At 35.3% G+C, this 15379-nt stretch overlaps 1 protein-coding gene across 2 annotated transcripts in view; it reads left to right on the top strand.

Moving 5' to 3' along the window:
- Positions 1 to 15379, top strand: part of LOC145269869 (kinesin-like protein KIF12) — a 244814-nt gene that overhangs the window by 27047 nt on the left and 202388 nt on the right. For both annotated transcript variants that reach the window (XM_080125611.1, XM_080125610.1), the window contains exons 2-3: positions 1310 to 1393; positions 12383 to 12461. In XM_080125611.1, coding sequence (XP_079981737.1) covers positions 1310 to 1393; positions 12383 to 12461 — 163 coding nt within the window. The remainder of the gene's footprint in view (positions 1 to 1309; positions 1394 to 12382; positions 12462 to 15379) is intronic.

Here is a 15379-nt window from a genome sequence, read left to right as displayed (position 1 = left end):
AACTCTAAAGAATATGGTTTGAGCATAGTGGTACATTATTTATTCAAATCCAAATTTTGGACTAAAAAAGGTTTTCATAAGGGTATTGTGTTTCAGGAGCAGCGATTTGTGAAGGCCAATTTCTCATCATTATTTTCATGCCAGGTACTTGACAGAGCTTCAATCTTTCGCCTCTTCTAAAACATTCACAAATACTTTCCCTTTCTTTTTCTCTCTCTACCCCCTCTCTCTCTCCGTCTCTCACTCTCTCTCTCTTTATATATATATATATATATATATATATATATATATATATAGTCTGTTTATTATACAAACATTATTGGCTACATATGTGCATACATGTTTCAGTGGAATCTCAATTTAGAGAGAATCCACCTAATCAGACTGAAAAAAAGAAGCGACACTGCCTGGTCTGATTTTTTTTCGGTCTGATGAGGTGGGTTTTTCTAATTTGAGATTCCACTGAAACATGCATGCATATATGCAGCCAATAATGTTTATATAATAAACATACTATATACCGACTCTGTCCTCCATTGAGTACTCTTTAATAATCACATGGGTTTCAGTGGATCTACATCTAGGAAACTATTACATATGTGTTTGCCAATGGACATATAGATTGGCCAATGGACATATAGATTGGCCAATGGACATATAGATTGGCCAATGGACATATGGGTTTTCCAATGGGAATATAGATTGGCCACAACTGCTAATAGTTTCCCTTTCTTTTTCTCTCTCGCACTTTCTCTCTCTATATCTATTATTATTAAATAAATGTATGTTCCGGATAGGAATGGTCTGCTTATGTAATTGACAATCCCATCCTTTTTTGTTAATGGTAGGTGATTGAGAAGTAAAGGTTGTGTAATGAAGAGACGAAACATACCGATACATGATAAGAAATAAATGTAGATTTATTTGCATCAAATCCAATGGAGAGAATAAAGATAGAGATGGTAAGAGTTCATTGAGAAGAGAGTAACGTTACTTGCATTATCTGAGACTGACGGCGGTCAGGAAGGCTGGTTAGCTGGCCATGCCAACTGGAGCGCGTTATTGTCACATCTTGACTTTTCGAGAGTCCAGCAAAAAAGAGAAAGAAATCTATAAAACAGGAAGTGACATAACTGTATCGCCCTCTGATTGTGAGGCATGTGTTACCAGAGTTAAAGGGCAATAATCGAATTAGCTTAAGAGTACCGTTTTGTGTCTGTGTGTCCATTGGCTGGGAGATTTTATTTCCCACTCGTAATATTTATTTAAATCTAAATTTTTGACTAAAAGAATGTTGTGTCTGTTTCAGGAGCAGCGATTTGCGAAGGTCAAGTTCCTCATCAGAGGAACACTCTCTCAACCATCACGATGATAACATCTCAGTTGTTCTTCGGTAAGTTGTTCATCCCTTACCTTTTTTATTTTTTGCATTTTCATCCCAAACAAAGCACAGTGCCTCTTTAATGTAGGGAGCTACTATCTGGGGCATAAATTGCAGAGATACTATGTAGGGAGTTGAGCAAGAAGATATTTGTTTGCATTACATTTGAACTTCTGCGTGTCAGTACAGTCAGGGATCTGGAAGGGAATTCCAAAGTCTAGAAGTTCTAGGGAAGAAAATATTAGAGCAGAAAGCTTTCTGGCGTTTTAGGATTTTTCTTGTGTAGGAGTGAGATTTTGCTGCTGGTTGGGTTTGTTGGGGGCATTTATGTCGAGGTGGTACAAGGGCTTGTAATTCGTTGGAGCATCCACCATTAAAAGACTTGTAAAACAAGCAGAGGGATGCAACATTTCGTCAATGGGACATTAGCTAAAGCCTAGCTGACAGTACGCGACCTATTAGGTTGGTGACTCACTTTTGAACTCTGTCCAAGAATGAGAGACTAGTAGCAGATGCACCAGCCCAAATATGACAACAATATTCCATACATGGGCGGATGGTGGCCTTGTAGAGGTACAGGATACTCTCATGCATAAGTAATTCTCTAGCACGATAGAGAGATCCAACTTTCTTTGCAGCAGCCTTGTCAATACCCCTGATGTATCTGTTCTAACTCATGTGCTGTATGTGTTCGCCACTTATCCTGGCATTGTTTCCATTTGTCCTGGATTTTTCCTTGCTACTGAACTCAAACAGTGACGATTCAGGAGAGGTGTGGTTGGGGATTACGCAACTGCTGCTTCATAATTACACATACAGCAACCCTTACAGGAGGTAGTCATTATCTTTTGAAACTGAACAGAGGCAACAACACCAACGAAACACATCAGTAGACGACATCCCGAACCACTTTGCACATGTGTGCATGCTCTGTTCATAGGAACAACGAATAGAAGGTTACAAGTCAGAAGCGCCGAAATAACGACCTCAGTAAGATAAAGAAACCAACCTATTCAGCTTCCTTTATTCTTATTTTTCTTATGCTTCCTTATAAAATTTCGTTTTTCTTAATATTTTTATTTACAAAACTCTGTTCATGTTCAGTAAGCACTTGCTAACTGGTGACCCTTCTATTCTCTCAATGTTTCATTTATTTCCATTTTAATATGCACACTTGATTGTATATATATATATATATATATATATATATATATATATATATATATATATATATATATATACGCGGGTTTTTTTATATTCAAAAGTAATGGACTAATGAATTCAACAAGGTTGTTAGATAGTGCTCAATAAAAAGAGCTGATAATACTTGTTTATTGTTGTTTATTGTTATATAAACATGCTCACATCCCGCTGCTACAAATAGCCACTTGTTTCAATCAAACAACAGATATCATCAGGCAGCGACTTGACTATTCAAAAGTTCAATGAATAATCTATTTTAGGTTATTCATTGAACTTTTGAATAGTCAAGTCGCTGCCTGATGATATCTGTTGTTTGATTGAAACAAGTGGCTATTTGTAGCAGCGGGATGTGAGCATGTTTATATAACAATAAACAAGTATATATATATATATATATATATATATATATATATATATATATATATATATATATATATATATATATATGTTGTTAAACAGCACAGCATTTTCTTGTTTGACAATTTTCGGTTTTATTTTTTCCAGTTTTCGAATAATCCTTCTTGTGTTATATGTAAAATATAAAAAGTCGTTTTAAAATTACGTCGAATGATAAGGTCGTGTTTTAAAATTACATCGTACTAAAAGATCGTTTATGGCTTATGTGGACTATTTATATACAAATTTATTGGACAGTTTGTTTTTTTTTTTTTATATATACATTAACAGAGGCATTTTAAAATATTTTTGCTGGATTTAAAACGACTTTTTATATAACCAGCCAGACGATGGCGGAAACGCCGAAAGCGCTTGCAGACTACGGAACACTTTTACACCATTTTACATATAACACAAGAAGGATTATTCGAAAACTGGAAAAAATAAAACGGAAAATTGTCAAACAAGAAAATGCTGTGCTGTTTAACAACATATGCTTAAAGGAGAATATGCTGCCTAAATATACACAATATATATATATATATATATATATATATATATATATATATATATATATATATATATATATATATATATATGAGAGAGGAGGAAAGAACTTGAATGCCTAGAGGAGAGAACTTGAATGCCTACTAGACACTATCCTCGAGTGTCTAAGGTCTCTCTGTACACGGGTTTGTCAGAACAATCTGGCATGAGGATAGTTTTCCCTGACCAAATATTCAAAATCACATTTCGTATTTGCTGCCCAAATAAGATCTCATTATGTCTAACCAGCAAGTAATAACACGATATAATCCACCAGACTAGATTAATTCTTGTCCTGGAATCCAGACCAAAACGAAAGATATACTACAACATATGAAATTGGGGAGAGGAAAACTATGTTCTCAATTTCTTTACACAGAGTTTGAAAGATAAAGAACTTTAATTGAACATTTGAATATCTATGTATCTCATATAGAGTTCAAGTGTTAGCTCTAGATAGTGGGCCCCTTGATTATGAGCACTTCAACTGAAGTAAAATAAAACAAATATATATATATATACGTCTGCTATACTAATCATTTTCATCATGGGTAACAATTTCAAAAATAAAAGAACGGATAAAAACATGTAAATGTAAGCGCCCCCAAAAAGAAGTATCTTATACCCTCTCCACCAGATATTTCGGCACAAGGGATCACTGTCCTAAGAAAACTCACGATTTTGTGAACCTAAAAGAATAACGTTTATAAACATTAATGCATGCAATTATTTTTTTATTTTGGTAAATGTGTAGTTTAACGGCGTAAATTATTTGCCAGACAAAAAAATATAAAAACTATTTATTTTTATATAAAACAAATTGTTAGACCCAAAAGCTGAAATAAAACCAGAAAAAAATTTAATTTTTATTATTTTGTTATCATTTATATTTATTATTCGAGGCCAGTATATTGCTTTTAAAATTTGGCATTTCTAAGGTTTGGCAGATTGGCCTTTTTAAGCTCTTTCATGAACTATGTTTTTGACCGCCATGTTTTTATTGTAATGAAAGATTGTAAAAAGGCCAAATTTGGCCTTAAAAAAGCCGATCTGCCAAACCTAAAAAAGGCCAAATTTTAAACATGTAAGGCATGCATATTTAGTCTAATAAAAAATGATAAAAAAAAAAAACATAAAAATGAATTTTTTTCTGTTATTTCAGCCTTTGGGTCTAATGTTTTATATAAAAATAAATAGTTTTTTTATAACTTTTTTATCTGTCAAATAATTTACGTTGCTAAACTACACATTTACCTTTTTTTTTTGTAAGAGCACATTTTTTACCGTCATTTTTTTTTTTTTTTTTTTTTTTTGTAAATAAAGGAAATTTTAGATTTGCTTTTTTTAGGGGGAGGGGGCTTTTCGATTTGTTTTTTATTTGTCGTTTTATGTTTCTAATGTCATCCCCCCCCTCCAAAAAATTGAATTTGTCATATTTTGAGGTTTGTTTTGTTTATCAAATTGTTAGGTAGAGAATGGTCTCATAAAAAATAATAAAATTTTTCGTTATTTTATGTTTCCAATGTTATTCCCCCCCAACCAGTTTTTTCCCTCCCCCTCAATCGCCAAACTTTAAAAAATGCTAGAGGTGACATGTCTCGTTGAACGCTTAGTGGCCAAAAAGTGGGTGCTCATTTTATGTTAAATTTGTATAGAAAAGTGATCCCCCACTCTAACATGTTATTTTTTTTTCTTTTCAAAATTTCTAATTTTTTTGCACTTATTTGCACTTCTGCAAACTAATAATATTTATAAAGGCTGTTTAAATGTATTAGGCTGAAAAAAAGTAGCTCTCTATTATTTTAGGGGTTAAATGCCGCTAGGGCGCTGGATGACGTCATATCAAGTTACCTTTTTAATTAGAAAATTAAGTTTGTAATCGATGAAATTAACACAAAAAAAGAAAAAAAAAAGTGTAAATTGTGGAATTTAGAGGGTGGGGTCATTTTTTTAGGTATTAAACGACACTGAATTACATTGTAAAAATTTACCAATTTCTTTATTGCTGTAAACAATAAACTAAAACAAACAAATGAAATCTTTTCAGGTTTTTTTTTGTAAGTGTTTTTTTTTATATTTAAAAAGAAACATTAAAACCCAAACATTTTTTCTATCTACACGGAATTATTTTTCCAGCTAGAAATTAATGAAATTATCAATTGCTTTCCTGCCTGCTGGAAAACTGCTTCTGTAGTACCAGTTTTCAAGACTTCTGGCAAAAGAACTAACCCAGTAAATTATCACCCCCATTAGCCTCCTCCCACTTTTCGCCAAAATATTTGAGACCTTTATTAACCAAGCTCTAGTCTACCACCTTACAGATGCCAAACTTCTGACTGACCAACAATATGGATTTAGGACAGGCCAGTTCCACAGCAGACATCCTAACTGTAATCTCTGAACGTATATACCATTCACTGGACAAAGCGGGGGAGGGTAGAGCAGTAGCTCTAGATATATCTAAGGCTTTTGACTGGGTATTGCATGAGGGTCTTCTCAAGAAAATCAGGTCATACGGTATCACTGGAAGAATACATAACATAATTAAATCCTTCTTAGATAAGAGAAAAATCCAGGTTCGCCGACACTCCCGGGGGGGGGGGGTTACTATCGCTTAGAACTGTTTATATACCCCCTAGATGATAATATGTACGGTTTGCGAATGCGCATTGAGTCTAGATTTATTTACGTCAATTTTTACAAAATTATTGCTATTTCAGCCCGTCTTGTGTTCATTCAGTTCTTTGTATAAAAACCGATAAAAACAGCCTTGTGCCTAATTTGCTTAGTGGGGAAGCAAATAAATACCGGCACTGTTCCCAGCATTCACACCGGGAAACGTCCAGAAGCAATCAGCTTTGATCAATGTGGGGCCAAACTTCTTATATCAGACAATTGCTATTCAATCTGAACAATGGGGAGCTGGTTTCCTCCTCCTCAACATCTCGGGGAAAAAACCAGTCAAAGTTGGGTAAACAAACCCAAAAACTGCCCTGCAGCAAAAGTTAACTGCGCGACTTCTATTTGACCTCATTAATGAGGTCAAATAGAAGCAGCAGAGTTAACTTTTATTGCGGCCACATGTCAATTCTGTTTTTAATACTTAAATAAATAAATTCAAACATGTTTCCATTAGTATTTCACGGTGGCTCAATGGTTAATGCCGCACATTTTTTTTTTCACACTTTAATTTCCAACTTTGCCTCAAGGGTTCGGGTTCAATCCTCATACTTACCTACCAAAACTTTTTTTTATTTAACCCCCCCCCCTCACGAGTTTTGATTTACCCAAACCCACACACACCTCCAAACATCCGGGCAACGCCGGGTACCCCCCGCTAGTATGATATAAATGCGGAAGTGCCTCAGGGGTCTATCCTTGGACTTCTGTTATTCCTAATATTCATAAATGACCTCCCTGACAAAATTGTCTGTGAGATGGGTATATATGCTGATGACACCACGCTCTATAACAGGCATGACAGGAAAACAAATGAACACATATCTAAAGAAATGGCAGAAACACTAGAGGATGACCTCCAATCTGTAGTGGAATGGGGACAAAAATTGATGGTCACATTCAATGCTGCCAAGACTAAACTGGTTTCCTTCAATAATTACAAGAAACCTTCCCTACCACAAATAGCAATGGCCAATGACTCTTTATCTAAAAGTACATCTTTTAAACTCCTTGGCCTAACGTTCACGGGAAACATGAGTTGGAACAATTACATTGAGAATATTGCCAGGACCACTGTGAAGAAGGTGGGTTCTCTCTACCATGCTAGAAAGCTACTAATGCCCGAAAGTATCCTATATCTCTATAAGGCCACCATTCGCCAATGTATGGAGTATTGTTGTCATATTTGGGCTGGTGCATCTGCCACTAGTCTCTCACTCCTAGATAAGGTTCGAAAGAGAGTCGCCAAACTGATAGGTCCTGCACTGTCATCTAAACTTCAGCCTCTGTCCCATCGACGAAATGTTGCATCCCTCTACCTATTCTACAAGTACTTTAGCGGTGAATGCTCTGACGAACTGCAAGCACTTGTGCCCCTCAACGTAAATACCCCCAACAAACCCGACAAGCAGCTAAATCCCACCCCTAAACAGTAGAGATCTCTAGATGTAAGAAAGCGTTCTACTCCAGTAGTTTCTTCCCTAGAACAGCTAGACTTTGGAATTCCCTCCGAGTCCCTGCTTCCCCAACTGTATGTACATGCAGAAGTTCAAGTATAGCGTGAACCGACATCTTGCTACCCAACTCCCTACACAGTACCCCTGATGCTTATGTTGCTGATAGTAGCCCCCTATAATAAAGTTGCAATGTGCCTTGTTTGGGGTGAAAATGTAATAAAAAAAATGATATTTGGTAAACGTTTGTTTTTTTGGGGGGGATAGCATCTAAGGGAAAATAACTCTAAAAAAAGTTTTAAAAAAAGGTCACTGTTGGAAATATTAATTCCAAAATAAATTAAATTAAATATATTATCAATATAATTGTTGTTTAACATTTATTAAATAACAATTTTAAATAGAATACTTAAAATAATTCTCTCGCTAAAAACATTAACTAAGATACCGCTATTTAGTAAAATCGATTTTTCTTAATGTCATATGCAAATAAGGTGATCTCTTGATTGTATATTTTTCCAAGTATCATAGAAATAAATGAAAGATTAAAGACACGTTTTGTATATATTAATCAAATTGTGACAAACAAATAAATAAACAGACCAGAATACAAATTTATATACATATATATATAAAATATATTTTAGTCATCGACATACAGTCCTGTTTCGTTGTTTCACAACTCATCAGTGCCGCTAGACTAACACCTATCCCAAGCCGAGGATCAAACCTAGAACCGTCGTGATGACAGTCGGCAGCTCTACCCCCTGACTACGGAATCGGTGGCCGAAATTAATCTGTCCGAATGTCTATTTAAATAAACATCCGTCCGCCACTCGTAAAGTGCTCAAACGTATGTTTGTAAACAAACCGTGAGCTTCGCATATATATATATATATATATATATATATATATATATATATTGGAGAGAATTTGAATATGAGTGAGACCGTGAATGCCTACTAGACGCTATGTCCTCCAGTGTCTAAGATTTATTTGTACAAGGGTTGGTCAGGAAAACCTGACATGATGATACTCTTCCCTATAAGTAAACCCTGACAAAATATTCAAAATCACATCGTATTCACAGCCCAAATAAGATCTCCTGACACTGGCTTTTATGAGGAATACTCCACCAGACTAGATGAATTCTCGTTCTGGAATCTATATATGAGACCATAAGAAAGATATACATATTTAAATGGTCAATTGTCAAGAGGAAAATGGTGAAGGAGAACTTCATGAAATATTCGATTATCTGTGTATCTCATACAAAGAGCAAGTGTTATCTCCAGGAAGAGGCCCCTTAATTTATGAGAAGTTTGACAAATAAAATGAAATTATATGTAGCCCTTGTTTGATCCAAATCTGAATTAATCAAATTAAATTGTACGGTATAACTGGACCTATACTAAATACAATTAGATCCTTCTTAGACAATAGGACCATTCAGGTTGTCATTGATGGACATACGAGGTGCTTCCAATAAGTTTCCAGACTTGTTTCATATCGGCACATTTATTGATAGTACACATATAAAACTCTAGCCCCCTTTGAAGTTATTTCCTCCGGCTGCAATGCACTTGTCGCACCGTTCTAACAACTTCTGGAAGGCCACATAGAAGTCCATCTGAATGAACATTTTTGACTCTACTGATATGCAGAAGCTTAAATGTAATATAAAACAACATCTTGTTAATCTTTCCTACTCATTGTGCCAAACAGTAGCCCCTTACGTCCAAGTAACGATATGCCTTGTTAGGTGTGAATGTGATTTTTATGAAGAGTATATGCATGAAATTAACCGTTTGTTTCTGCACAACGCAACTGATCTGTGGAAAATGTACCGAAATTTTAACATGCTGGAGGAGCTGCTTTGCTTGAAAAATAAATGTTTGGATCTTGAAATGTAACTATATTCTTTTATATATGCGCTGTTATTATATTTAACATATGTTGAGCTTCTAAACAAAAAGGGTTGGTATACACAAAGAGTTAAATATAATACCCAATTTACATTAAATGTTGGTGCAGTTCCTGACGTAACACAAAGACAGTATTATCGTCTAAAATGGTCTTTACCAAGCCAGGGATCACGCCACATACTATTTAACCCATAGCTGGAGTGAAAAAAAAAACGGAGAAAAAAAAATGAGAGTGAAAAGGAGGGGGGAATTAAACGAAAAAAAAGGACTATTTTTTGTTGTTTTTGTTTTATTTCTTTTCAAATTAAGTGATTTAAAAAAAAAAAAAATTCTGAGTTGAACAATCGAACCCAGGCTCAGTGGTGACCCAACAGCTCGCATATTTCCTGGTGTCTTATACGCGTGAGAACCGACAGCTTGACATTTTATAAAGTTCACCACAGTTTTTTTTATTATGCATCGATTTCTTTTGTTGTTTTTTGTTTTTGTTTTTAGTAAAAGTGCTTTTGAAATAAGCGTTAAGTTTCGGCGGGAAAAACGTGCTCCTTTGTAATTATTTAAATAAAGTGGATTTTTGATGAACACATCCAAACTTGTGCAGACAGTGTCTACTGGAAAGAACTTCAATGCCTACTAATACAACATAAAACAACGCATGAAATAGAAACTCCATTTAATACAAGACAAACTATGAACATTGAATAACTTTTATCAACAATATAAAAACTAGATTGAATGTGCGTGTTCAAAAAAGTTCATTTTCATGTGTCGTCACCTTTCAGAATAATACAAAGTAAGATGTTGAAAGAAACGGAGGAAAAAAGGGAGTATGTTCATAAAGAGTACTTATTCCTTGTTTCTTTTCATTCATCGAGTAATGGTCACAGAGAGGGGTGTTTTCAGAAAGCGGGTAACTTCTCGCTTGACTGCACTTGTGTCTTGTTTTCTTTAGTGTATTGTTTCCTTCTCTTATCGTTTACAAAAATCCTGGGTTTATATTTCCCCTTGCTGGCTCCCACAGGTACGTTGGTTGTTAGATCTTATTTTTAGCGCGGCCTGCTCCCATTGGCTCATTAAATTTTATTATTTTTCTCTTTTTGACTGGATGGGCGTGTGTAGAGACTCGTTTACACACTTTGTCTGACGAGTAAACATCCGGTTGGACGTTTTATTACTCTTTCTCCATGAATCCCTACAGTATCTTATTCAGAGAAGATAGTTTTTTTTTGTTCTTTTTTTTTTTTTGCATCAAGGTGTCACCATACTCCCATATAAAGTCAATAAACACGTTCTTTAACAATTATGTTTCATCAGCACCGTTCTTATTTCATAAATTTAAGTTTTTTAAGAGCTTATGATTGGTTGATGGACCTAATTAAATTTTAGCCTCTCCAGTTACGTAACAAGGGGTGAGTGAGAGGGGCGGTCCGTCCTGGACGGCACGTGTTAGGGGTCAGAATTTTGAAGGGGTAGAAGTAGAAAATAGCAAAAAAATTGAAATAATAAAAAATCTAACAAAAAATATGAAATTTTATACCAAAATGGGTTTTTAAGGTCGTAATATGTTTTTGAGTTTTGTGTGTGTAATACTGTTTTTGAACGGATTGTTCAACTGTACCATCAGTTTTATGTCCAATGAAAATAAATATTTTAAGTTGAATACCCCTGCGTTATATAAAAGAATATATCTATATATCTATACAAGTGAAAGTGTCTGTGTATGTGTGTCTGTGTGTGTACATTTCCCTACGCAATAACTCTGTTAATTTTTAGTCTACAGACTCGAAATTTGATACACAGGGTACTGAGATTTGGGAAAATCGATGTGATCGGTTTTGGGCCAGAAATTTGGCGATTAAGGGGTTAAAGTTCAACGATTTGACCTTTGAGAACTCTACCAAACTCCTCCGACAATTTTGGGTCTACAGACTTAAAATTTTTGATATAGATTCCTTGAATATTGATCTAACTTAATAAGTTTATTTGAGCCTAAAAGAATAAATGTTAAGGGGTCATAATAGGGGTCAAAGTTAAAAAAATTGACCGCTTTTTTTTTTTTTTTTTTGCTCAACATACACCTCCAAATACTCGGGCAATGCCGGGCACCCATGCTAGTATACATATAAAAGAATATTTTCTTGAAACGTTTTATGGAATAATATATAATTGTTGTATACCAAACCCAGATTTTTTATTTTATTCATGAGTATTCCTCATTTTTTTTTTTTTTTTTTGAAAAATGTTTTGCATGAATTTTCTGGAATTTTGAAAGTTAAAGGATTATCAACGGCCAGCGGGAGGGTGGCGGGGCAAATCTTATGACCGTCCCGGGTGGCAAAAATAGTTGCTATGCCATTTAGCCTCCCCCTCCACTTTTTTTTGGGGGGGAGGCTATAAATAATTTAGAAATAATATCCTTTAGCGTTTTGCTTGATATTTTTATTGGCTTTATTTATTTATCCATTTTTTTTGTTATAAATTTACTTTCAACTAAAACCTAAATTCGAAACCTTGGAAGTGTAGAGTTAATTTTTACCAAACATGGTGACTTATAGTCGGTCGGAAGTTAAATCCACCGAAACATTGTGCAAACAACACTCAAGATGAGAACATTAGTCTGATTACAAACAATCTTCTTAAAAATTCAGAATTGTAATTTAGTTGTGTTATTTGAAAAGAGTATCATTAACGTTGCTAATTCTGAATATAACAGCAATAAATGGGTGACTCCCACTTTGGGAACCTCTTGTATGACTATAAAACTTCATAAAACGAATAACTATTATTCTTTTTTTCAGGGTCAGGCCTCTCAATTCAACAGAGATTAATCGAAGAGACACAAATGCCATTGCATTTGCTGCAAATGAATCGATCACGGTGAGTGCAGCGACGGTTATCCTCATCCTTATTGTTTCTTTTCCTTCAATACATTCTCCGGCCTTCTTAGGGCTTTCTGAAATGAAGTATTTCCATTAGTATACAAACTATTCGGAGGAATATTCCCAACTCACTGGTGTACATGTCTATGTTCAGTGGAGGCTATTTTATCTACACCCTCATCTGTGTCATTCTATATGTCCATTGGCCAATCTATATATCTATTAGTCAATCTATATGTCTCTTGGCCAATTTATATGTTCATTGACCAATCTATCATATTTTCCTCTTGGCCAATCTATATGTCCATTGGTTAATGATATATATGCCTTTTGGCCAATATTTGTCTGGTCAATCTATATGACTACTGATCAATCTATATGTCCATTGGTCAATCTATATGTCCATTGGCCAATCTATATGCTTATTGGTCAATCTATATGTCCATTGGTCAATCTATATGCTTATTGGTCAATCTATATGTCCATTGGCCAATCTATATGTGTATTAGTCAAATATAAACACATAATAACGAATTATTTTCTTTGGTAGATCCAAATCTATGTGCCCATTGGCCAATATACGTGTCCATTGGCCAATCTATATATATACACATGTATATGTGTGTGTGTGTGTGTGTGTGTGTGTGTGTGTGTGTGTGTGTGTGTGTGTGTGTGTATGTGTCCACTAAGGCTCGACCAGAATCTTATGCAAACTGCGGGAATATGCTGAACGCTGATCAAGTTGATCAGCCAATCAGAAAGCAACAAGAGACCCAAGTAACTAATAAGAAGCCAAGCAGATGACTTTTAAGTAATTGGAAGAAAAAAAAGTTTAGGTATTTGAAGCATTTCCCATGCAGAAAGTTGTCGAGATGCTTGAAAAAGTTGTAGTCGGTTGGTGAGAGGTTTGGCGAATATGGCAAATGAGTCAGAGTTTTGTAGCCCAATTCGTACAACTTCTGTAAGCTTGGTTTAGCAACGTGTTGTCAGGCATTATCATGGAGAAGAATTGGGCCTTTTCTATTAACTAATGTTGGGATCCTGTTTTTGAAGTTTCTGATGCATTATATCCATTTGTTGACAGTATTTTCCTACCATAATGGTTTCGCCTACATTCAAAAAATTGTAATAGATCAGATCGGTCGCAGACCACCAAACAGTCAGTATGGCCTTATTTTGCTGCAACTCTGGCTTCGGGAAGTGTCGTGAAACTTAGTCAGCATCTAACCACTGAGCTGAACATCGTTGGTTATTGTAAAGAACCCACTTTTCATCACAAGTCACAAAAAACAGGTTGTTCTTGTTACATAAAAGAAGGGAAGATGACACTTCATAACGGCGTTTCTTTTGGTTGTCATTCATTTTGTGAGGCACCCACTTATCAAGTTCTTTTTGTCTTTCCAATCTCTCTCAAGTGGTTGGGAATCGTTGTATACATTACGTCTAATTTGGAAGCAAGTTCTCAAACAGTAGTGCATGGATTGGCTTCGACTAAGATTCTTAATTGATCGTTTTCAACATCCAATGACCGACCACTACACTCATCATCTCCAAGACTCTCGTCACCGCCAAAAGTTTCTTAAACCATCATTGTGCTGTGCATCCAGTAGTGGTTCCTATACCAAACATTTTTTTTGATATCGTGAACTGTTTCAGCAGCTTTTCAGCCTAGCTTTAATTGAAATAAGAAAATTGTGTGAATTCGCTTTTTTTCCATCTTGTATTCAATGTTCTGAAAAGAAGACATAATTGTTTTTTAAAACGATTGTAATTTAAATGATTAGATAGAACGAAAAACGCTCTTTAAAATGATATACAAAGTAAAGGTATTATAATGAAAACTTATTTGAAAATGCATCATTTCTGTGACTTTTTGGACACTCTGAGCAAAGCAGTAATACTGCCAACCTTGCTTTGAACTTCTGAAACTTAGAAGGCTAGAGGCAGGAGAATAATGAAAATATGTGACGAAAGTGGAACTCCAAAAAAAGAGCAAATATGGACAGCGTAGATGCAGTGTTTGCAACTAAACTGCATTAGACTGGTCATGCTGTAAGAATGGCGGATGGCAGGTTCCTGAAAATGCTCCTCTATGGAGAGTCAGAGAATGGCAATAGAGGAGGGGGGGGCAAAACTCTGGTACAAAGATATAGAAAAATGTAAACTGATAAATGTATACAGTTTTATAAGAGACTCCCAAAGATGACAGCTTTGCCTATCAATGGACTGTGTTCATTACAAAAAAAAAAAAAAAAAAAAAAAAAAAAGAGAGAAGAGAAGGAAAAGAAAAATTGAAAGAACTGAGAGATAGAAAGATAGGCAGAATAGAGTGAAGGGGGGGAGAACAGAGATATAAGAAAAACAAGAAAAGTTTCTCCAGCTACTTGTTGACAATAATTCAACTTATTTGCATCTGGGAGATACAAGCAAATGACCGAGGGAGTTGGCACGTCAGTTTATACAAAGAGAAGGTAGTGATTAAGAACAGGAGACAGGTCGCATCCCAGCAGAGACATTTACGAAGACACCAGGAGAGAAGAGCTCCAACATCGGCAGATAATGCACCATGCCTTTGTCTCGTCATCTTTAGACATGAAGGACTCCGGGACATGGGAAAGTTAGATACTAGGGTCGTTCTAAAAGTAAGGCCTCCTATTTTTTACCTCAAAAACTAAAACGTTGTAGGGTTACAAACACAAGAGTAGTAAACGCGCCACCTTTTATGCTACAGAATTTATTTTCTACCTAGTTACCACCTTTCTTTGCCAGCCTCATTTGATGCCTGTAAAAGTCCGGAGCACGCTTTGTCACTCACATCTCTGTTATCACACTGAAATCGACGAACCCATCTCCTAACTGTGCTGACATCAATTGCATCAGTTTTGTAGAAGGTCAAACAGGCGATGTTGATCGGTT

The sequence above is a fragment of the Euprymna scolopes genome, chromosome 45 (genome assembly GCF_053919585.1).
Source record: "Euprymna scolopes isolate OS-2025 chromosome 45, ASM5391958v1, whole genome shotgun sequence".
NCBI lineage: Eukaryota > Metazoa > Mollusca > Cephalopoda > Sepiida > Sepiolidae > Euprymna > Euprymna scolopes.
The sequence above is the reverse complement of the archived record's forward strand: the minus strand, read 5'-3'. Positions and strand labels throughout refer to the sequence as shown.